At 38.7% G+C, this 18,018-nt stretch overlaps 1 protein-coding gene across 1 annotated transcript in view; it reads right to left on the reverse strand.

Annotated features, from left to right (window-relative positions):
• Positions 1–525: 525 nt before the first annotated feature.
• LOC104600551 (protein FIP1-like) overlaps positions 526–18,018 on the reverse strand; it is a 57,202-nt gene continuing 39,709 nt past the window's right edge. The window contains exons 8-14 of the mRNA XM_088892962.1: positions 9,914–10,010; positions 9,615–9,699; positions 9,303–9,365; positions 8,005–8,064; positions 1,813–1,905; positions 1,048–1,110; positions 526–856 (exon numbers count right to left, since the gene is read on the reverse strand). Coding sequence (XP_088749088.1) covers positions 752–856; positions 1,048–1,110; positions 1,813–1,905; positions 8,005–8,064; positions 9,303–9,365; positions 9,615–9,699; positions 9,914–10,010 — 566 coding nt within the window. The 3' untranslated portion in view covers positions 526–751. The remainder of the gene's footprint in view (positions 857–1,047; positions 1,111–1,812; positions 1,906–8,004; positions 8,065–9,302; positions 9,366–9,614; positions 9,700–9,913; positions 10,011–18,018) is intronic.

The raw sequence follows: 18,018 nt of genomic DNA on the forward strand, positions 1-18,018 counted from the left end.
CATACTGGAATTAGCGTTGGCATTATACTGGAATTAGGGTTACAGCTCTTGCAAGTCAAATTGCTATAAGTACATCGGGCGCTTCCTGCTTTGGAATGGGTCAGCTCAAAACCTGACAAGCACGTCAGCTTTCAGTGTGCTTTATGGCCTACGCCTAACAACACACCATGCCTGCTGTTTAAAAACATTTGTATGATAAATTCAGTTGGTTAGGCCAATGACACATAATCGGCCTCACTGACGGATCGAATGAACTATGAACTCATAGTTTGACTAGCAATCAAGTTACTACAAAGATTGGAATTATTGTTCTTTCCAAATCATTTTTTTTTGACATTGGACATTAAGATTGCACATTTGACGTTATTATCCTAATTGATAATAATCTGCATTATTAACCATTTATATTGTTCTTTAGTCAGCATCCCAGATGCACAAGCTTTTACAATTTAGAAAATCAGAGTCATTACTCCATTTGTCTCCAGGAAAGACTTCAAATGGAGAATCGATCAGAACAAGGTCGTATATACCCACTTATAAAGTATCAAATTATGTTGGAAAAATGGAAATTTTGATGTTCTGCAAATAAGAAAATAATTTCATGATTTTTACATCTATTTCTCTACCATTTATGAGAACGCTAGTGTGAATTTCTTGTTTCTTTAAACACTGAAAAATGAGGGAAAGAAAAGAAAGAAGAGAACTGTACAAACAAAGGCACAACAGATTCGTTTACTTCAACCCGAAGTGCTTAACCTCTATTTTTGGTTGATTCAGTTGGTTGGTCTCTTAGCTTTGATATCTTCTTTTGCAAATCCAAATTTGACATTCGCTCTGCCTCTAATGCACGTTCAAGCTGTTAATAATAAAATAGCAAAAAACAACTGTTAATAATACACAACTGAACCATCTGACATCCATTTCCAAATGGCTTGAGGAAACCATATTTAAGGGCATGCAATAATGAATTGAGGATTCAATTTGTAAGTAACCTCTTAGAATAATTGAAGAATAACGATCATAAGTTCATAACCGAGTAGTTAGTACCTTTGCTGCTCGAGCACTCCATTCACCCAGAATAGCTCTAAGCCTTTCATTCTCCTCAACATACTGTTACAGCATTTTCAACCAAAACAAAAGAAAAAGAAAGATCTTGAAAACCAAATGAGCATACTAAGAAAAAGATACAAAAAACTAGGAAGTGAACTAATTGAATAAAAAGGTGTTCATATGACAGAGTTTCAGTCAAATGCTTATACTGCTTCTCAGCTTTACTTAACAACTTGTATCCCCTCAGACCACAAAACTACAGGGGGCTTCTTAACGGAAAAGATTGGAAATACATATTTTACCAAATTGCCCTTAATTATAAAAAATACTAGTTTTGCTTCTAACATATATTATAAAATTAATAAGCACTAATTACTGTTCTACTATATCAAAATTTGTTTTGTTTTATTTTTTCTCAAACCAGTATTGAATTTTTAATTCACACCTTAACACTATGATGGAAAAAGCTTGTCCCTCCAAGAGATACAAACGAGGGTACTATTGTTCATATAATATACAAGGTACCAAAAATAGGTAAATAGACTTTTGAAAAGTTTTAAATGTCACCTGAGCATTTTCCTTCACTAAAGCAGACAACATGTTAGTGAGTGGGTGGGACAAGTAACTCAATACCAAACAAGGGATGACATGAGTACATTAACAAGAAACCTGAGCAGAAGTTTTAGTATTTGACCAAAACCCCGAGGTATAAGTAAAACAGATATATTGCGTACCCTTGAGCACTGATATTTAGAACAATACCTGATTGTTGGTGGTGCGAATTTGTTGGATCTCAGAATCCCTCTCAGCAAGCAGATTACGAGCAAGTAGTAGCTCTGATTGCACTTGATTCATCTGCAACAAGAAAAGGATCTTAATATCTGCCAACGTATTTGGTATCATCAGAACATGTTTGAGAAACAAATGTTTTCACAACACACTTGCATGTAGATACACACAATGCAAGACAGCTTGATGTTTACACAACTCAGTGTCACAAAAATAAACAAAGTCATCAATCAGTTTAGCTCTATTGACTTTTTTTAATATATAGTAAGATTGATACTGATATGCTACAGCCAAAAGGGGAAAATCCTAAGAGATACGAAAAGTTATACATGGTTAGTTTGAATGAAACCATGGTCAACATGCACATCCAACACAAATCAATTCTATACATCAAAAGAGAAATCAAATTTCTGAATTTTGCCTGACATGTTGGAATAAAAAACCTTCAAAATCATTTAATGCTGAAGCCTGAAGCCCACCTAACCAGGGATCTTTCAGTTGTTCCAGTTATAATTTCAGATGAAGACCTTTTTCCAGTCAAAGATCTTGCTGTTTCTCTTTCCATACACCCATATATAGGGTGAAACAGAGAAGATTCCATAGGATTTTAACCCTGCTACCAGTCACTTGATGGCTGTGAAAAGATAAGGGCGGCTCTCTATGAGTTGTTGAATAGATGGAAAGTTGAGCCCTGGTCCTGGTCACAAAGGGTGCTTTCGATCTCCAGACTTTTCCCCTAGAAACCAGATGTTTGATTGTCAAGATCTTATCCAAGGGGCTCTCCATAAGGACACTCTAGGAACACAGGCCTCCCATATCAACTTCCATGGGAACTTGGGAAGAATTCCACCATTGGGCCGATGAGTGAATCATAGAAAGACTTGATAGAAAATACACTATTCTGATCAGCTGCTGGAATCTTGTATCCTTCCAAAGTTGAATGGTGAATTTATTCGGGTGAGACAAAAGAGTTACCAAGGAATCATCCTCCCAATCATTAACATGCCAGAAAAGAAGAGGGGACGAAACCACATGATCAATATATATTTTTTTTATCAGTAAAAATGATTTTATTAATATCGAGTTCAAATATTACAAATAGGTGGAGTTTTCTACCTTAAAGACAAACCCTATAATTTATAATTTTGCCCAAAACATTTGGTGCCTTGCTGTCCCTTGTTTGGCCAAAACATCCACCATCCCATTTGCTGATCTTCTCTAAAAACAACATTCAGCTCCCTTGATATGCTTTCTATTTGCTGAAAAGTATGTCTATAGACCGATGGGAATTGGGAGCTACATCTTGTCCATGAAATGACCACCTAAGAGTCCCCTTCCACCTCCAAGTTGTGGAAACCGAATTGCCTAGCAAATTTTAACCCATGGAGTAATCCACACAGTTCTGCTTCCGTGCATTACCATCTGTTAATGGCCCTGAATACAGTGCTAAAACCTTTCCTTCTATGTCTCTGAACGCCCCTCCCAGCCCAGTCACAACCTGACTACCAATATAACTCCCAGCAAATTTGAGTTTCACAAAGTTGGTTGATGGGGGTCTCCATTCCATATTTACTCTTTCCTTGGCTTGAGCCAATAAAGCCACTTCCTTCCAAGTTCTCAAAATGTCATTTGTTGATAAACCTTGGAAATCCTCCAGGGTCTTCACCCCATGTGCCACTTTAATTTTCATCAAATAAAAAATTCCATTTCTGCTCTACTCTTTTCACTAAAAATCCTCCCATTCCTTTCTTCCTATACAGTCCATAACATGGCAGCTCTCACTGCTTTCCATGTAACTCTTCCCCTTTTCTTTGGTTCTCTCAAGAAGTTTGGGTCAAAGAGATCCACCACATACTGAGGAAGAGTCCACCTGCACCCAAAGAGAGAATAAAGATGCTCCCAAATACAAAGTACAGAAGGACAGGATAAAAAGATATGGGAGATGGTTTCACCGTTGTTCTTGCACAGAAAGCACATGTGAGGAGATAGGCACTTATTTTCCCTTCTTTTCTGCAACATATTACAAGTGTTAATCTTTCCAAGGAAAACTTCCCAACAAAGTTCCTGGATTTTAGGAGGGATTGGCTTACTCCAAATTCCTTTCATCGGGAAATTTACCCCCAAGGTTGAAGGCTGAACTAAGAAGTTGAAAAAAGAAGCACAAGTGAAAAGACCATCTGAGGTGATGGACTAAACCCTGTTGTCCTCTACATGATCGATATTTTGACTGATTTCTCCTACTTTAGACCAATGTTTTGAAAACAAGTCCAGGCAATGACCTGGAACTGGTCCTGTTCCTGGTTTTTCCATTTTATTAAAGTTGCAACCTGTTCTGCTTTAATTTCACTCAATTTAAAATCATTTGATTCTAAAGCATCCTTATTTTATTCCAGTTTATTCATCCCATCCTTGGTCTTATCAAACAATACTATATTATTAGCAACTACAAACACCATGGGACCTCCTCTTGTAAATGTCTCATCAATTTATCCATAACTAATGCCAAAAGATATGAATTAAGTGCAGATCCTTGGTGTAAACCCATTGTGATTAGAAAATCTATCATCTCCTCTTCTTGAGTTCTCACACTGGGTATATTGCCCACACATATCCCTGATTTTTTTTGGTAAAGACACACATATCCCTGATGATATTAATATATCTACTTGAAACTCCTTTTCTTTCCCAAAACCCACTAAATGGCTTCTCTAGGGACCTGATCATATGCTCTTTCTAAATCAATAAATACCAAGTGGAGATCTCTCCTCTGCTCCCTAAACTTTTCAAATCTCCTAAGCAAAGAGTAACTTCCATGATTGATTTTCCCATCATAGTTTTTCAATATGGTAGTTTGATTTCTTAGTCATCTCAGTCTTCTTTCCTAGAACCATGGCAGAATTAGGTGTTTTGGAGATTGGTTGCGCTGCCATTCATGTGCAAGGGACCATGAACAAGGTTTTTGTTTCAGAAGTTGGACTTTGGGAACGAGAAGAATTTCTCCGCCATTGCTTGGTGATCCAGTTTTCTGGTTGCTACCCAGATGTGGTGGAGGTCGAGAGGTGGGCCTCCTAACTTGGTGTACTTCATAGAAAACAATTGTTAGGAAGCTATAGGTAAATTGTTCCTCTGCTTCTCTTCTGAGGTGGAAGCCCATGGTGCTCTGCACTCTGGCATTTCTTCTGTTAATGGGCAGCGTGCCTCTCTCTGTGGTCACCAACTAGTTGTTCTTAAAGACAGAAGAGTGGTTACAAATGATAGTGGATTCAAGGGTCTAGAATCCTCTTGATGCCTGGTGTCCAATTTTCAAGGAGATCGGTGATGCAGTTGGGGGTTTCATTTCTACAGATCCAGTGAGCTTCGCCTGGAAGAATGTTGAGTCCATTCACATGCTGATTTGGAGCAAAGCAGTCCACAACATTCCTAAAGTCACTGAGTTGGTAGTTAGGAGGGGGGGTTCACTATCTTCTTCGTTTAGTAGTGGAAGGTGTTGAGGTGCAGATCTCAGAGGCCAGCCATGCTCACCCATGCAGGGGTTGTAGTTCAATGGGATCCTTTCCTACCCCACTTTAAGGCAAGGAGTTATAACATTTAGAAAATACTTTTTTCAACATTGATCACTCTAGGGTGGCCTTTAATCACAATTTTTGCAAGCATTCTCCTATGATGGATCACATTAATAGTGTTTTTAGAAATTACCAGAGACATCAACCTAGGAGGAGGAAACATCATCCCTCTTCTGTTCTCACTGGTGGTGGTGGCACCAAGGTGACTGTTGTGGCAATGGACGATTTGACTCCACCTGAACATTTGGTGATTGAGCTTCAGATTGTTTCAGTTTCTTGTCCTATTTCATCCTATCTTCTGATGCGTGATTCATTTTTTGATCAGGCACCATCTTTTTCTGTTTTGCAAGCAATTTTGTTGACTCTTGGATCAGATTGCCACCTGAATCCGACTCCAATGCTGAAAATTGACCCGATCGCATTTATCTCCTTTGTTTTCTGTACAGGTGCTGCATCTACCCCGCTTCTCACTTCCAAGCCAAACTTGTCTCAAGACCCTAGTTTAGTCCCTCTAGCTTCTATTTGGCAAAGGCTAAAGGCCATTAAGAGGCCTCATGGTATTCAGAGTACTCCCATCTCTGAGCAAGCTTGGCGATACACCAATGAGCCCGAGGAGCTTACGGATGCAGATATGGAGGATGCTGCAGACATTCTCCTTGCTTCTGAGATTGTTCCTTTTCTCTCATAGACTTCTCCTTTTAGTTTAGATCCAGCAATCCAAGTTGTACCTTCATGTCAAGGGAGACTTGAAGTAGCATAAGAGGCTGGTCCCATGACTTCCATTGCCTCTGAGGATCGAGTGGAGCATATGTTGAGTTTTGGTAGTTTCCTTGGGGTGAGTTTTGATGTTGATCAAGAGGCTCAAATACAAGAGTGGCTGTGGACCAAGGAGAATGTTTTGCCAAAGAACCAAGTTCTGTCTTGTGCTGCTAGTTCTATCTTAGACTCCAAGGCAGATCATGATAGCCTCTGTTTGGATTGCTCCATGACAGATTATCTTCCCGGTAGTAGAAGGGCTAGAGAGGCTCATGTAGGCACAAAAAGAAAAGATCAACTCCTAAAGGGAGAGGCAGAAGCATCCAAGGTAGAGGCAGGAGAGGAAGAGTAAGGCTAGCACTCCTGGGTTAGGTAGTTCAGGCTTTTTTTGCCTTCTCTGGGGTGATTGTTTTCACTTGGTTTTTGTGATTCTGCTTGGCTAATATGTAAGGTTTTGTTGTGTGCTCCTTTGTTTGTTTGGGCATTGGCCTGCTTTTGGCTGTTTTGTAGGCCTAATCCCTATTTGAGGGCGCAGGGGTTCCTTTAGTCTTGGCCCAAGTTGTGTTTTTTTTTTTCTGGTTTTTTGTTGGAAAAGCTTTTTGTAATTTGAAGCAGCCTTGGCTGCATCTTATAGTATACTTCTTGTATACTCTTTTTTATTTATAGTATACTTCTTGTGTACTCTTTTTATTTCTTGTTTAATACATTACCTTTTAAAAAGAAGTATTATAGTATGACTCATAAGCTTAATGAGGCTAATTATTACAACTTTGTATATTGCCTATGCCCTTGTATATAGAGATAATTGTGCTTTTCACTCATAAGGCATTTTATTAGTTCTAATAATCATACTGAACATGTTTCCTAATGTGGGATATCCAAAATTGGAGAGAGAATCATCCTGATCTGTAATTTTACTTAGGACCTAAATCTGACGATGGGGGATTTAAAATTTGCTTGTTATTGATTTTAGTGTCACCAGGAAGGTTGTTTGACTACCTATCAACAACTCCAAGATCACATTATTCAAACAAAATTGAGCGAGTTATAGTCAATTCATGGACGATAATGAGTAGCATTTCCACCCTCTTTTCATCGTATCTAGGCTCTCAAGTTAGAATTTCAGTTCAAGGATTTATTTTGTTTCCTATTGGTTATAAAGGTTTGTCTTTAGAAAATTTCATAAACTTGTAATGGATAAAAATCCTATTCTCAAAAAGTTTTCTCAGGAGCTTTAGTCACTTTCAAAATCATTCAATCCATACATAAGGAGTTGTGCTATGGGAGTCTTTAAGGCAATATAAGGTCCATAATACCATTGTAGAAGAGGATTATGGGATTTGGAATAAAGTCCTGCTTTTGCCTTATTTCTTTGCTGTCAATGCCAGACCCTTCAGAGGTGTTGAGACTCTAGAAAACCATCAGTTTCTTGGAGAAGTTTTAGAAATAGTTGCCAGTGCTGATTTCAATAATACCTATTTTCTTGTTACCTTATACTCCACCTTGTAATTTGCAAAGATATTTTCTTTTCCTGAATAATGTTAGTTATCCAAGGTTTAATGCCTTAATTTAAAAACAACGCACTTACAAGGGATAATCTTAGACATGTGGCTAAGACTGCATCAACATCCAGAAACAAAAACTTGATTAAATAAAGGAGAATAGGAACTCAGTAAACTAAAAGGAAAAAAGGTATACTAATGATAATGACACAAAGAAAGGACATAAACAGTAACTAGATCAATATGATTAGAATCTGGAAAATGAAGACAGAAAGAGAAGGTTCTACAGGGAAACCATAAGAGAATTGAGTTATTGGATGCAATTCATATAGCCAATGTATTACCTCAGCAGATAGTGCTCGTAGTTCCTGATCACGAGCTGCTAATAGATGGGCAAGATCAACCTACATAAAGGGGGTACAGAACAAAAGGTCCATATCATCAAATGGTCATTCTAAACATGGATCAAATAGTTGACAAAATGGTTCCACAATAAAGGGATTTAAAATTAGATCAGAAAAATGAAGAGATGTACATATTAGAAACATGTAGCATTACTTAGTTAAGAATTTTAACTATATATTTACCAGCACCAAGCTTTAGAAACAATTTGATTACTGCAGGATATAAACAAAATGCTGAAGTACCATAGTCAAAGCATGGGCTTGGGCTGTGGACTAGGGGCATCCACAGCTATTTGGTTATACAATTGCCAGTCTGAGCATGATTATTAGGGCCTAAATCCAACTTTTTGAATAATCAGATCAAACTGTGCCAAGAATTTATGTGATAAGGACTCTATGATCCATTATATATTACTTGACAAATACAGGAATATTTGAATTCTCCATACACTCAGAAGAGTGGAGGTAGAAGGGGACTCAAAGCTAGTAATATCTTGATTGTAGGGTGGTAATCAATGAGTATGGACATATAGACAAGGCCCAAGAGAGATTAAAAGCATATTCAGGGAGTTTGAAGCAACATTTTCTTGGGTGAGAAGGTTGGCAAATAGCTTGGCAGTGCAGATTTCTTTGCCAAGCAAGGGATATCTAGGGACCATTTGTTCTAGGCTGTATAATACCATGGGGGGGGGGGTTCCAGGTACTAAGCCCTGGATTGTAAACCTGTTTTTCTCTATATAATCAATAATATATAGGGTGTGTGTGTGAAGAGAGAGAGATTGGGGTCTGGGTGTGAGAGCAAAATCTGGGGCCCCAATCAGAAATGGGTCCCCCATTTATATTTTTTCCTTTAACCTAAAAGGTCCTTTTCTAGAATCTTCTTGCCATGTCAACAAGTGGTGGCCAGTTATTTGTCAGCTGTTTGCCACTGGTCTCTTATCTTGAATTACCTTATAAAGTGGGTTAGCCATTTGTTTAGGCAGGTTGAACCGGGTTCATGGTCTTTTATAAATCTATACCCTTACACTTTAAGTTGGGTTATGTATCGGAACCTAATGGAACTTTTTCATTGTCTTCCTACTTTAAGTTCCTTTGCTGTGCTAGCTCCTATAAGATGCCATAGATGATCCCTCCTTCCCACCTCCCAAAACCATTTAAAAAAATACCTTCCAAACTGAACCAAATGAATAATGCATGCTTCTAAAATTGAACAACAGACTTTACAAGCTGAAGATTACCTGTGGTGTGCTTCCATCATTAGAGCGTTCATACTTGCTTAAGCATTCTTGTAGGCGAAGAATCTGAAGAAACATGGTTCAAGATCATACATTACCAGTCTAAACATTCAGATCATCTTTAGGGATAGAACGTATTGTAAATTAGATGCTATAAATTAACCAATTAAATTGGTGCAGCTTACAATTCATCAGATCTTTGGACCAAAAAATGAAAACAAAAAGTATCAGGTAGCAGCATTACAAGGAATTGCTAATTATGATGTGATGTACCACCTAACCTAAATTAATTATTGTTTCTAAAGCAATATATACCTCTTCACTCAAGTAATGAAGATTTTCCCGTTGATATTGCAACAAAGCCATTTGTTGATCAGAGAGTCGACCACCATCATGATACCTGATGAACCAAAATGTTCAAATACTTTACAGAAATTGATGTAATATTTTTCACTATCAAATAGCTTATTTGGAAGTGGAGTTCAACTTTTGCATCAATGGTATTAATGCCACTATTGACTTATTACAGTTTAACAAATACTGATATTATAATCATCAAGTAGATAAATCATATATATTTATGAATTTGCAATAAAATTAAAACATACCACTACCTTAACTCTTCCAAAGAACTTGATGGTTGAAGAGCAGAATACAATGATTTCAAGACATCAGGTTGAGAGTTCAATGAATTGTACTGGTGGACACACCCTGCAACCACCAACACATGCACAAGAATATTATTCAATAGAAGAATCACTTGATATAAAATGGACTGCATTATTCATAACTGAAGGGCAAATTTGGAGCTCCAATGTAGTTGTTGATTTTGGGCTGATAATAACATGTTTTTTATTTACATAGCATAGTTAGTGAGTTATTGGGCCTTAGGCCCATTAGTTTATGTTTTAAGTTAAGAGTTAACTTCTAACAAGTAGCCGACTTACTAAGGGCATACTTGTCTTTGTACTCTCTTTTATTTATGAGTACATAATCTAATGAAAGGGGTGGCCAGACCTAATTCTAAGCTTCTCCCATTCTCTTCTATCTCTCTTCTCTCTCCTCAGCTGAAACCTTTTCTTTTTCTTTTCTTCTTTCTTTTACAGTTTTTATATATCAAAATAGGTTGTCCAAACTTTTCAACTTGGTATCAGAGCAAGTTCAAAGATTTCTTGAGCTGCTCCATCATGCAGCCCTAGATCGGCCAACTGCATGATAAGGCAAAGGGCTGATTAAAGACTTCAGGTAAGCCCAGTTTCTGGATTACTTTTTTTGGTGGAATTGCAATCCCTTGTAGCTGGTCTAGGGTTTTACCCCCAAATCAGGAAGAACTGGAGAAAGGGGGACAGTCTTGTTTTAATAGGACTCTTCAATCTAGGAAGTGGTGCTCTAGTTTTCTAGGGTTCCTTGAGGTTTTTTGAAGGGAGAGGTTCAAGTCCCAGCCTTTTTGGAGGTCTCTAGAGGGAGTGACAACCTCTTCTCTCTCTTCTCCCACTCTCACAGAAAAAAGGAATCTTTGGAGGAAGGGGCTTCTAGGGTTCCAAGAGGGTGTTTAAAGTTTCTAAAGGAGATACATACCTTTCTTTTCATCTCAAATTGATTTTCTAATCTATTATGGGAGTTATGGAGGGCTGTGGAGTTGAAAACAAATTTACAAGAGAAATGGGATCCAGGGAAGGAGGTGTTGAAGACCTCTTCGGGGCCGGAATCATCACTACAATCAAGTTGGATGGTACAAACTACTTAGAATGGTCACAATCTGCAAATATGGCAATTGGTGCTCATGGAAAATTGGGGTATATCACCGATGAGGAAAAGAAACCTGAAACTAACCATTCCCATTGGGTACAGGAGAACTACATGGTGATGACTTGGAGCATGGAGTTATCCATCAGACAATGCCAGGGAATACTTCAAAAAAAAAACCTAGCATCATACCTATTGGAGCATGGAGTTATCCATCAGAGCAGTTGTACATACACTCCACAACAAAATGGTGTAGCAAAAAGGAAGAACAAACATATTGTGGAAGTAGCAAGAAGCATAATGTTGAGCTTTATAATTCCAATTCGTTTTTGGGGTGATGTAGTTCTTACAACAGTGTTCTTGATTAACCGGGTGCCTTTTCATGTTCTTCGATATAGCACTCCGTTCAGCTTTCTTTTTCCTAAGGGGGAGGCATTCCATATTCCTTTAAGGGTGGTTTGGATGTGTATGCTTTGTCCATGTTCTTGGTCCTCACCGCTTAAAGTTGGATCCTAAGGCGAAGAAGTGTGTCTCCTTGGGCATGTAGGAAATTAGAAGGGGTATTGTTGTTACGATCCAGTCTCCGAGAGTCGATATGTTACTATGGATGTCACCTTTTTTGAGTCCACACCTTTTTTCTTAGGGGTTCTTCTCAGGGGGAGTGTTTTGGAGAAGTGAGCAATCAATACCACTTCCTATTCCAGCTCCTTTGTCTACTCCAGTGTTTGACCTACCTATCTCACCCACTGTGCCACCTCCATTGTGTTCTGTCTCTCAGTGTTTTACACGACAGTGCCTATGACAACACAGGGAGGTTGATTCCACAGTAGAGGAACCCACATCACTCCCTATTGGCTCATTGGATATTCCAAGTTTGAGTGACACAGACCCAGGTATGCCTCTTGTTTCCCCTGATGGTTTAGTTCCTATTGATACTATTACCCCTGCTCCTAACACCACTGCAGATGACCTTGGTCTCCCTATTGCCCTTAGAAAAGGGAAGAGGAAGTGTACTACTCATTGCATCTCACACTATCTTTCTTACAGTGGATTATCCCCTTCCTACCGAGCCTTCCTTTCCTCCCTTGACTCTGTGTCTATACCTAGGAGTGTTAGTGAGGCTCTCTCCAAACCTAAGTGGAAGACAACTATGCAGGAGGAAATGAAAGCATTGATTAAAAATCAAACATGGGAGATTGTGGATTTGCCTAATGGCAAGGAGAGAGTTGGATGCAGATGGGTTTATACAATGAAGTACAAGGCGAGGCTGGTTGCAAAAGGATATACTCAAGACTTATGGCATAAATTACATAGAAACTTTTGCACCAATGGCAAAGATGAGTTCAGTTTAGATTCTTCTATCACTAGCAGCTACATACTCTTGGCCACTCTTCCAACTTGATGTGAAGAATGCTTTTCTCAATGGGGACTTGTAGGAGGAGGTGTATATAGACCTTCCAGCTAGCTTCTACAATAATTTTGAGCTTCTCCCATTCTCCTTTCTCTCTTTTCTCTCTCTTTCTTAGCTGAAACCTTTTCTTCTCTTTCTTTTCTTCTTTCTTTTACAGTTTTTATATCAAAACAGGTTGTCCAAACTTTTCTACTGTAGTAAATAAGGGATTTTAGTAGGTAGAACTCTAATTTTTTTAGGAACTAAAACATATCTTTTTTTATAAGTAAATAAAGTGATTTATTAAGAATAAATAATATGAGCCAACATAAGGTACATGATAGAGTTTCCAAAGAGAGGCGCGAGGTGCTGCCTCAGAAACAAAGCAAAATTACAACTGAGCCCAGAATAAATGATCCCTATGCACCCCTTGCTTGGATAAAAGATCTATGAACCCATTAGCTGATCTCCTTTCCCATTGAACTGTAACTATTAAATTGGAGGTTAGCTACCTAAGTCTTCTCATCGCCCTCCTATATGACCACGCTACAGTCTCCGGTTCATTCAGCCACCCAATTACCAATTTAGAGTCTCCTTCAGCGACCAAACTTGTAAAGTTTAAATCTTTTGCCAGTTGTGCCCCTTGTAAAACTGCTTGGACTTCTGCATTAACCGCATCACCCATTCCGATTGGGTCAGAAAACAAGGCGACAACCAGACCCTCTGCATTCCTAAACACACCTCCAATGCCAGAAGCCCCAGGATTGCCAAGGCTGCTACCATCAAAGTTTATCTTGATAAAGCCTTCTTCAGGAGCCTTCCAAGCAATTACCGGTTTGTTCTTAGTAGAAGAGGAGTTTGCAACCACTCCCCAGTTTCTCCACAAGTCAGCTAAAGAGAAATGTGAAATAAGTTCTGATACTTTAGCCCAATTAATGGCCCTGATTAGCAGGCACTCCCAGACAGAATCCTCATCCCTCTCTTTATCATTGAAAGTTTTGTTATTTCTTTCCTCCCAAACTGTCCATACCAAAGCAGCCCTAACACATCTCCACAAAACTCTCCCTCTACTCTTAGGCCACTGAAAGCTTGTATGGTCAAAGAGACCCCAATTTGCAAGGGCAACGGTCCACCTGCAACCAAAAAGACCAAAAATCTTCTCCCCCAAAGTTTCACAACATAAGGGCAAGTGATTAGCATGCGGTAGCAGCTTTCTCCATTAGCTTTACAAAGGATACAGTGATACACCAATTTGGGGAAATACGAAGGTTGGATCTTTTCTTTTGTAGGATGTCCAAGGTGTTTATTTTCCCAAGAGAAACTTCCCAGCAAAGAGCTCCCACTTTTTTCTTTTGTGTGTGTGTGTGGGGGGGGGGGATGGGTTTAGACCAAATTTCTTTGCAAAAGAAAGATTGAGGGTTAGGGGGGTACACAACTGGGTAAAGAAGGAAGAGCACAAAAAGATACCCAAAAGAGTTGGGAGTCCAAATTCTAGCATCTGGTTTGGAGTGTTCTAAACAAACTGGGTCAAGGGTTTTAAGAAGCAAAGCAGCTTGGTCTACTGTGTAACACAATATTGATTCTCTGACATACTGATAACCCTGTGCATCACTGACATACTGCAACAAGATTTGATGAATCATATAACTTCATTACACTATCAACCATTACACCATCAATCACTTGAAAATATTTTGGTTAAGTGGTGCTTGGTTAAACAAACTATGATGTTTTGCTCCCTTTTTAGTAGATACATCATTAGAGGGTGGCAGTGTGTGGTACATTCATCTTCAGCTAGAACCATTGCCTCACTGAATTGGTGCCCACCAGCCTTTCTCTGACATAATGCAACAAGATATTGATTCTACACCTGTGTAACACGATTTGATGAATCATATAACTTCATTACACTATCAACTATTACACCACAAACCACTTGAAAATAATTTGGTTAAGTGGTGCATTGGTTAAACAAACTATGATGTTTTTGCTCCCTTTTAGTAGATACATTATTAGAGGGTGGCAGTGTGTGGTACATTCATCTTCAGCTAGAACCATTGCCTCACTGAATTGGTGTCCACCAGCCTCCAATAAAATCAAATTAAATTTTGATGGATATAATATTGATAACCCTGGCAATTCTGGTATTGGGTGTTCAGCAGTTATGGGATCATTCTAGCCATCTTCTCGGGACCCATAGGCATTGGAGACTCAATTAGAGCAAAGTTGATAACAGTCCTATATGGGCTGAGGCTGGGTGGATCTCAGAAATATAGAGGTGGAATGGGACTCTCAGGTAATAGTGAGGTGGTTAAAGAACAGTAATATCATGGCAATATCAACATATTATGATAGAAATTAAATACTTGGATGGGGAATTCAGAACCACATTCAAATGGATCCAAAGATCAAGAAACAACTTGACTGATGGAATGTCCAAACAAGGGCTAAACAGAAACCAGTTTCTTTGGGGAGCTATTTCTCAATGATTGTTTAGAAATCTGTTGTATATAACCCATTCTTTATTCCACAACTAATATTTTTTTGATAAATAAATCCTTTTATTAGATAAAAAAATAAGCTAATACAAGCATCCCTTGGAGAGGTGCGAGCTGTGTCCTCTCCCAACAAAGCAGAGAACAAAATCAAACTACAATTTTGCTCAATACAACAGTTCCCTAGATGCCCCTTGCTTTGCTAGACAATCAGCCAAAGCATTAGCAGATCTCCCCACCCATTGTACTCTCACACACAAATTCCTTGTCAGCCAGATCAGTGCCACCTTGGAGTCCCCTTCAACTATTAGCTGTTCCACACCTAGCCGATATGCAAACTGTACACCTTGCAGGGCAGCTAATAATTCCGCTCTAGTAGAGTCTCCAATTTCTAAAGGACCCAAAAAGAAGATTACCACATTTCCAGCCTCATTCCTCATGACCCCTCCCATCACAGAAGGGCCTGGGTTACATTGACTGCTTCCATCAAAATTCAGCTTCAAGAAACCTTCAGTAGGGGGTGCCCAGGTTGTGCTTACTCTAACCTTGAAAGAGGAACAACTTGCTACTGCTGGCCAATTCCTCCAAATATCATTAAAGGAACAACTTCCACATGATTCTACCTCTTCTTTATTACCAACCAAAGGTAGAAGGATCAAATAACATGCTTATTTGTGCTGGCACATTCCACCTGCACCCAAACATAATGAAAAGCCAATCCCATAACTCTGTAGTAAAGGAACAGGAAGTTAGTAAATGGTAACAATCCTCAGCTTGAGACTTGCAAAGGTACACCAGTTAGGTGAAATACAAAGGAAGGTCTTCTCTTTTTGTAGATCATCCAAGGTGTTTACTTTCCCATAATACACTTCCCAACAGAAAGCAATAACCTTAGGGGAAATAGGCCTGCACCAAGTACAACTGCTGGTTGTACTTGTTTTTTGCTCTTATGAAATGATACCTTATCTCTTCTCAAAAAAAAAAAGCATTCGTATGGTTAAGAGGGAGCTAAACAGACTTCATCAAGAAGGCTCAACAAATTAGATAAACACTCAATCTCTTCACCCCTTAAACCTCTACAAAACCTGAAACCCCATTTTGGTGCCCAAGGAGTTTCCAGCAGGGAGAAAATTTTGAAACAAACACTTTTTTATACTGAGAAATAGAGAATAAGGGAAAAGGTCCTTCAAGGGAACATCTCCAACCCAAATATCCTCCCAAAAGAGGACAGAGTTTCCATCACACACGTCATACTTGACAAAGCTGAGAAACTAAAGAAGAATACTAGGAATTGCCTTCCAAGGTGTTGCTAGATTTGCCCACCATAATACACCAATATCCCATCCATTCTCTAAGTGACCATGAATGCTTCTTACGACCTCATGCCACAACCTCTCTCTCTCTCTAGGGGCCATGCCACAGCCACTTCCCCAACAAAGTTGTATTCTTTTGAATTATATTCCCTAAGCCTAGGCTCCCTTCCTCTTTACTCCGACATACCACCTCCCACTTAATTAAGTGATCTTTTCTACTTTCCCCATTCCCAAAGAAAAGTTTCTCATTAACTTTTCCAGCTTCTTGGCTTGCCTAGTTGGGATCCTAAAGACAATCAAGAAGTAGGTTGCTAGATTAGCAAGTGTAGCTCTTATCAAAGTGATTCTACCCCCCAATGAAATGTAATTCTTTTTTCACAAAGCCATTCTCTTATTAATTTTTTCTACAATTGGGCACCAAAAGCTACTCTCCTGAGGGTTTGCCTCTAAAGGAAGCCCCAAATAGGTTGTTAGAGTCGACAGTACAAGGGTATTTTGATCCTTTGTCTATCTAATTGAGAGAGTGAATAGTCTGTTTTATTCAAGTTTAAGTTATGTGTCCCATCCTTAATGAGGGACAATACTGTCTTTTGTAATTCAGCCTAATCTTGAATTAAGAACCAATTTGCACCTACTGGAAAAATAACCAATTTGAAAAACTAACAAAAACATGAGAATAACTCTAGTTGCAGGTTGAAAGATCCAGAGTTGATAATTTTGTGTTATAGGGATGAGATGAAAAAATTTAAATGACTAACTAGGAACCTGAACATGAGAATAACTTGGGTTAGGAGAACGGCTTAATGCTATAGCAGATGGGTTAGCTAAACAAGGGGTAAACAAGGACAGCTTGTATTGGGCTCAATTGTAATTGATTTCTGTATTCTGATGTTTGAGTGAGAGGTAACATCTCATGCCTCTCTATGGGATGCTTGTATTGTTATTTTTTGTGACTATTAATATACAATCATTTTACTCATTAAAAAAAAAAACTAACAAAAACTGAAACTGTGATATTAACTAAATGAAGTCTAAACCAAGAAGAGAAGAAGGCCAAAGAATTTAAATAGAATGCTTGAAACCAGCAAGGCAAAGAATCATACTTAATATTTAAAAATGAAAAAAGGTCTCAAAATAACCCAGTACTACCTTTCATACAGAAACCAACCTGTTTGTGCAACATGGAGGAATCGTGTTGCCGATCCAGACCATCCCTCAGATAGGGTCTCAATTTTATTGGGCATGTTCATGCTCACAGTTCACAACTTCACATTAGTCTCACACCCCACCTTATATTTTTATAACTAATATTATCTGTTCAGAGGTTTAATTCTTTAATATAAAATTTATCAACAAGAGAAGGCTTTACATTGCACGTGTCACAAGATCTTTGAGCCAAAACTTTTTTCCATGAACAGAGGATAAGATGAGGATTAATTTTACAGATGAAGATTCCTATGTCATTTACAAAATCTCACCAAGTGACCTGACTAGCACACCCACTCTCTTCATAAAAATAGCATCATCAAGTTCATATATCTGCTCCATACTCAAAGAATCTTGGTTTCCATATAGCAAAGACTGATTTGAAAAGTGAACTACTTACTACTAGTTCTCTTGGATTTCTGTCATTTAGTCTAGGGGTGGATTCGAGCCAAGTTGAGCCTAATATCTGGCTATTCGAGCTTGGATCACCAAAGAACTATGAGGCTCGAGCTCAATTTGAGCTAGAAACTTGAGCTCGACTTCGGCTTGACTCAAAAGCTCGTCAGTTC

This window comes from Nelumbo nucifera, chromosome 8 (assembly GCF_055504915.1).
Source record: "Nelumbo nucifera cultivar China Antique chromosome 8, China Antique-T2T, whole genome shotgun sequence".
NCBI lineage: Eukaryota > Viridiplantae > Streptophyta > Magnoliopsida > Proteales > Nelumbonaceae > Nelumbo > Nelumbo nucifera.